General features: G+C 39.6%; 1 protein-coding gene across 1 annotated transcript in view; it reads right to left on the reverse strand.

The window, feature by feature from the left end:
- The window catches only part of LOC129096288 (SERTA domain-containing protein 2-like), a 12,945-nt gene extending 7,135 nt beyond the window's left edge, over nt 1-5,810 (reverse strand). Inside the window, 1 exon segment of the mRNA XM_054605038.1 lies at nt 5,562-5,810. Coding sequence (XP_054461013.1) covers nt 5,562-5,566 — 5 coding nt within the window. The 5' untranslated portion in view covers nt 5,567-5,810.
- Between the last annotated feature and the right edge of the window lie 308 nt (nt 5,811-6,118).

A 6,118-nucleotide genomic window follows, 5' to 3' on the forward strand; every position in this document is an offset into this window, starting at 1 on the left:
TCTGCATCGTTCGGGGTGAGAAAAACTAATTTTTAATTTTAATAGACGTCTTTAAATGTGTTGTTTTGTTTGACCAACAGTCCAAAACCCAAAGACATTCAGTTTAAGATCAAACGGGGCCAAGACAAGCAGAAAATCTTAACATTAAAAAAGCTTAAACATTATTTTTTCTTGACAAGTAACTTAAAGGAATAATTCATATCACCTTAACGACTGCAGCATGCATTTCATAATCTCTCCAAATACGACTGACAACATTTAAACCATTAATATTGAATAAATATAATAAATTTAAGCAGAAAGCAGAACTCTGTCTTATAAACCAGTAATCATGTGACTTGCCAGTAAATCAGCTGTTTGAGCGTAAATGAAACAAAAACTAAAACACAGCTGAGTCAGCTCGTCCAATTCGACATTTAAGGACTTTCTGCAGGTGTGATTTAACAAGCGGAGAGACATTTCCGGGTCTCAAACCTGTGACTTTGTCAGTGACAGCTGTTGGTCTCTGCTGCTGCTCCTGGATCAGTGTGGTCCCTCTGAGGGCAGCGTGTTACTATCACACACTGTGGGGAGCTGTTTCACTGCAGCTGCCTCCTTCACAGGAATTTTCTTGCTCAGCAGGCTCCAGTGTTTAGTCATCCTGACGACAGCCAGCAGCACACTCCGCCGACCGCCATCTTTCTTTCTTTCTTTCTCTCTCTCTCTTTTAACAAACCGACTCCTGCAGTGCAGACGGAGCAGGATCTGAGTCCAGAGGGTTTTATCCACTCTGCTTTCACAGATGGGATCGGGTACTTTGGTGATTTTCATGTTTGGAGATGTATAGATCAAATCCAGATTACACACAAAAGCTCTTATCCTGGTTTTTTTAATCCTAAATAAACTGTGATAAAGCCTCATTTAAACACTTTCTGCTCTCTTTGCAGCTGGCTTTAAGTTTGCATCAGAAAAAACTTCCCACTTTTAGAGCAACAATGAAAACTTTACTCCAAATGTTCTTGATTAAATTGAACACCTAAGTCAGCGTTTTCACAGAGCTTTTTGCACGTTATTCCTCGTAGAGAAATGTTAAAAGTACGGGCTTTAAAGCTGCAATGATAAGTCGATTAAAAAATGAGTCGATCAACGGACTATTTAGATAATCAAATAATAATTTAAAGCATTATTTTCAGCAGAAATGTAAACATATTCTGTGCTTCCAGCCTCTCAAACGTGAGGAGGTGATGCTTTTCTTTGTCAAACATGATAATTAACTGAGTATATTTGGCTTTGGGACAAAACAAGATCAATGAGGGAGTCACTTTGAGCTGTGGGGAATTATAACTTTCATTTTCATGATTTAATCGAGAAAATAATCTGCAGATTAATCGATAAAGGCCTCAGGTTTTCATGTGGTTGTATAAAAGCGGTGACGTAGTCTGGTCGTAGTGTCAACCAGAAAAGTCAAAAACAACTTTGTGTTGCCACTAACTTTACGTAATAACTGATTTAAAATGTGGATACAGCCGATCACGCAGCTGATAAACGTCTCACTGCAGTAAAAACCTGATCGACAGGGTTTTTATGAACCACTTGTTTCGTTGTCTAATAACAGAAACAGAAACAAAGACTGAGATCTTTATGCATATGACCAGGTGACACTATGACTATCAACCGGTTCTGAAAAGAGAAGCCAACGCTGCAGTGTCTTAAAGCTGCATTCTCTCTACTGTCCATCAGGGGGCGACTCCTCTGGTTGTATAGAAGTCTATGAGAAAATGACTCTACTTCTCTCTTGATTTATTCCCTCAGTAAACATTGTAAACATGAGTTTATGGTCTCAATCTCTAGTTTCAAGTCTTCTTCAATACAGCATGATGTTCATTTAGTAAATGATGCTCCATTTAGAGTCAAACAGACCATAAAGCAGGGTATGCTTTAGGGCGGGGCTACTTTGATTGAACGGTCGCTACCAGAAATGCATACGGCGTCTCTACGTCACTCCTCCGATGTCCAAAAACTCAAGGCTTCAAACCCGCAGTCTACAAACCATGACGACTCCGTCCACTTCTTAAATACAGTCTATGGTTTCAACAATGTAAACAATACGAAGTCCAACTATTTGAAAAAAAGAAGCATTTTCTTTTTGTGGCAGAAAACGAAACAGAATGAAATAAATATATCTTTAAATGTAGCAGCACTAGTTTGAACATGATTTTCTTTTTTACCTTGAGTCAAACAAATAGAAAAGATGCTTTTTGGGGTTTTTACTTATTTGAGGTTTATGGAAAGAGAAGAGGGTTCAGCCTCCGGATGGTTGTGTGTGTTTGTATCTGTTCGTCTACCTCACTGACAATGTGTGTGTGTGTGTGTGTGTGTGTGTGTGTGTGTGTGTGTGTGTGTCTACCTGACTAACAGTGTGTGTCTCTGCCCACGCCGTTCAGCCTGACATGTAGGAACATGTTGCTGCTGACTGACCTGTTTAAAGAGACACTTTATATTTTCAGCACTCAGGCAAAGGAAAAGAGAGACATTCTCTAAAACTTTAATGAAAGTTTTAACGTCTTTGCATGTGCTGTTTTTTCACCAAACTTGCTGAGATAACCAGCCTCTTCTTTTTCTTCCACTCTCTAGGTTTTGTTTTTGTTATCTGAATAATCTCTGCTATGAAAATAAGAGACGAGTGAGTCTGTTCCTTATTGCTGCCGATAACTGTGTTTAAAGGGAAACTCAGAGTCCAGGAAGTGAAGGTGGACTTTACTCACAGAAGAGAAATCCTGTGTGTTTACTGCTGCTGACGCCACCACAACAGGCTGCAGGATATACCCGCTGTGTGTGTGTGTGTGTGTGTGTGTGTGTGTGTGTGTGTGTGTGTGTGTGAGTCATAATGTAGTTAAAGATGAAACGCAAACTAAATTTGTGATTCGTTTTTTTATCTTTCCATCTTTCTTGAGTCACTGATGACTCAGTCTTTTGTTCTGTTTGTGACGCAAAACTTTTCAGTCTGATGTTACGGAAAATGTATGCACCATTGCTTACAGGAAATTGTCATGTTTTTTTTGTTTGGTTTGAGGCTCAAAATAAGTAGTGGGTTGCAAATGAGGTGTGTAAAGGAAGTGCAACGAAAATAATTTAAGCTCAACTTAACCACCAAAAAATCTGCACCAAAAGTGGAAAAAAGGAAAAAACATTATTTTTTTTAAATAAAACAGTATTGTTAATATGTTGCTAAGAAAGAAAAGCTGCAACAATTACTAATACAATTACATATTAAATAGTTGAGTGATCAACTACAGACCCAGTTTTCAAAAGGAAACTGTTTCCATATATCGTACATTTTGGGGGGGGGGACAACTTCCTGTCCCGTGTGGCAATTAAACGCCTCATCATCAGGTCAGAATCTAAATGTGTTCAACTCTTTGGTTTATGACCAAATACCTGAAAAACATATGACATTCCCATCAGCCTCAGCTGTCGTTTGTGTTTCCTGCTGTTTCTTTCTGATCCTCACTGTTGGCCGTTTACATTTGGTTTCTGCACCTCATTCATAATGCATTTAGTTAATATTTTTGTTTTATTGGCACTCTTTCCCCTGCAACTGCTGCGCAACAATTTCCCCATGGATAAATAAAGTGTGTTATCTTATCTTGAACTAATACGGGAAGCTTGGCAAACATTACACCGGCTAAACATAACATGTTAGCGTTGTCTTTGAGAGACACCCTGGCGTTAGCATTTAGCTTAAAGCACCACTGTGCAGCTAGCATGTCTGGAGCCTCTGAGTCTTGTTGTTGGATAAATGACTTGTATTAAGAAAGTGATTGACTGTCTGTTGATCAGCGACACAGCTGTGTCTTCAACATCTTCCCCGACGTCGTCAGCCAGCTCTTGTATCAGAGTAGAGTGTGAGCGGCGTCCTGCAGAGTGTGCGAGTCCAATGTCGAAGTCTTACATAATGCACACAAAGTGCTGATTGTACTGAGTGCAGAGCGGACGTCTGTCAGTCTGCTTTAACTCCGCCTGCTCCACTTTTCTTCTTTTTTTTTTTTAAAACTGCTGCTCCACCGAACCACATTCTTCCCTTTAAACCTCGACTCCACGCCAGGAAACATACAACACGCCGACCTTTGACCCCCCACCTCAGCTGCCGACCTGTGTCACCACAACCAGTGTAAACACAACTCTGTCTTCATGCAACTACTGAAAATCACCTTTTACACATGACTTCCTCTCTGCTTGTGGCCTCTGTTTTATGTGTTTGGAATAAAAACGTAAACTTTCCAAGGTGGTTGAACTCTTTAGTGCCAAACTGATAATTAAAAGCTGGACTGCTATCTGTGATGTAGCTGTAAACTTAATTGATCATTGGTAAATCGATCAGTTCACTCTATTTAACATTATATACAAAGCATTTGTTAGTTACAGCTTCTCAAATGGGAGTTTTTTTTGCTACTTTACATTGTTTTTATTTTAAATATAATTATGAATCCAATAACTTTGGGTTTGTTTATTGACTGCAGGTCAGACAAGACAATTAAATTCACTATATCATTACTTTTAGCCATTCGTAAACAACAAAGATTGCTAATCAATTGAAAAGGGCAACGATATACAGTACCAGTCTAAAGTTTGGACACACCTTCTCATTCAACTACTTTAAGAATGTAAAATATAAAAAAAAAAAATTCTGGTTTGTTGAGCATTTGTTTGTTTACCACATAATTCCATATGTGTTCCTTCATAGTTTGGATGTCTTTATATTAATCTACAATGTAGAAAAAAATAAAGAAAAATAAAGAAAAACCATTGAATGAGAAGGTGTGTTTAAACTTTTGACTGGTACTGTATTAATCAATAATAGAGAAAGTTTGTTTTGTTATTGATCATTATTGAATTAACTTATTAATACATTGTGTGTTTAGTTCAAGAATCCAAAAATGAAACTGGAAATATTAAAGTATGAACCTGTCAAAACTTAAAACATGAAGTACTTATTCTAAGTATGTTGTTACTACAGACCATAAACGTGTAATTAAGCACAATAAGAGCACTATGGACTACATTTTGAGAGCCAAAAATGAACTACAAGTCCCTATTGTAACATTAAATTAAATGTATTTTTCATTATTCCCTTGTGTGGGACATCTGCCCCCATGCATGACTTTCCACGGCCATGCATTGGTCAGTGTGAGGGCCCACAGGGTGAAGCTGTCAAAGCAGCAGCTGGTTCTCCAGACCCCTCCGGGACCTCCAGGCCACCGGCTGCTCCTCGCCACCTGCCCCGCCAACCAGGCTCCTTCACCCGGCTACAACCTCCACACACAACCGGGGGGGTGGGTGGAAGAAAACCGGTTGTTCTTTTTTTTTAAATTATTTTTAAATAAATAAAAATCTTTCTGATTATTAACAAGTCTCTGCTGTGTTAACTAAAAATAATTTTAATTAACGTAAAAAAAATATATATATATATATTTCTTCTAATAAGTTGACGTTACTTCGCGTTGCCAACGTTACGGCACAAAATCGCTCCAACTGCCCGAAGTTTGAGAGTATTTAAACGGCGGCGCCGGTCTGTCACTCACCACATGGAGCGAGTCCCGTCCAGGGTCTGCTCTGCTGCATGGGTGACGTCGGTGAGGCCAGGAGCGGGAAGCGGCGGACCGGTCTGGAGGAGAAGAAGAAGAAGGAGAAGAAGGAGGAGGAGGAGGAGGAGGAGGGGGAGAAGATGGAGGATAAATGAGCCGTTAGTCCGTTTGTGTGTTTGTTTGGTTGGTTGGGTTAATTCTCCGCCGTCGTCCCCGCCGCGGCAGCCTCGACCTGAACGCTCACTGAGCTCCACTCACACAATGGCGAGGAGGAGCGGCGGCGAGGAGGAGGAGGAGGAGGAGGAGAGGGAGGAGGAGGAGGGGGGGGGGCCGGTCAAGGCCGCACGAACCAACCGTTGACACTTCCTGTGTTGAACTTCAAAATAAAACCAGTTTCCAACGTCTCCATTTTGTGTTTGTTTAGTTTAGTTACTTTCACTAGGCAACATGTTTTGACAAGACAATACCATTTTTTAAACAATTTATTTTATTTATTTAAAAATATATATATTTTGACAAAACAATACCATTTTTTAAACAATTTTTATTTTATT

The sequence above is a fragment of the Anoplopoma fimbria genome, chromosome 9 (genome assembly GCF_027596085.1).
Source record: "Anoplopoma fimbria isolate UVic2021 breed Golden Eagle Sablefish chromosome 9, Afim_UVic_2022, whole genome shotgun sequence".
NCBI classification, from domain to species: Eukaryota; Metazoa; Chordata; class Actinopteri; order Perciformes; family Anoplopomatidae; genus Anoplopoma; species Anoplopoma fimbria.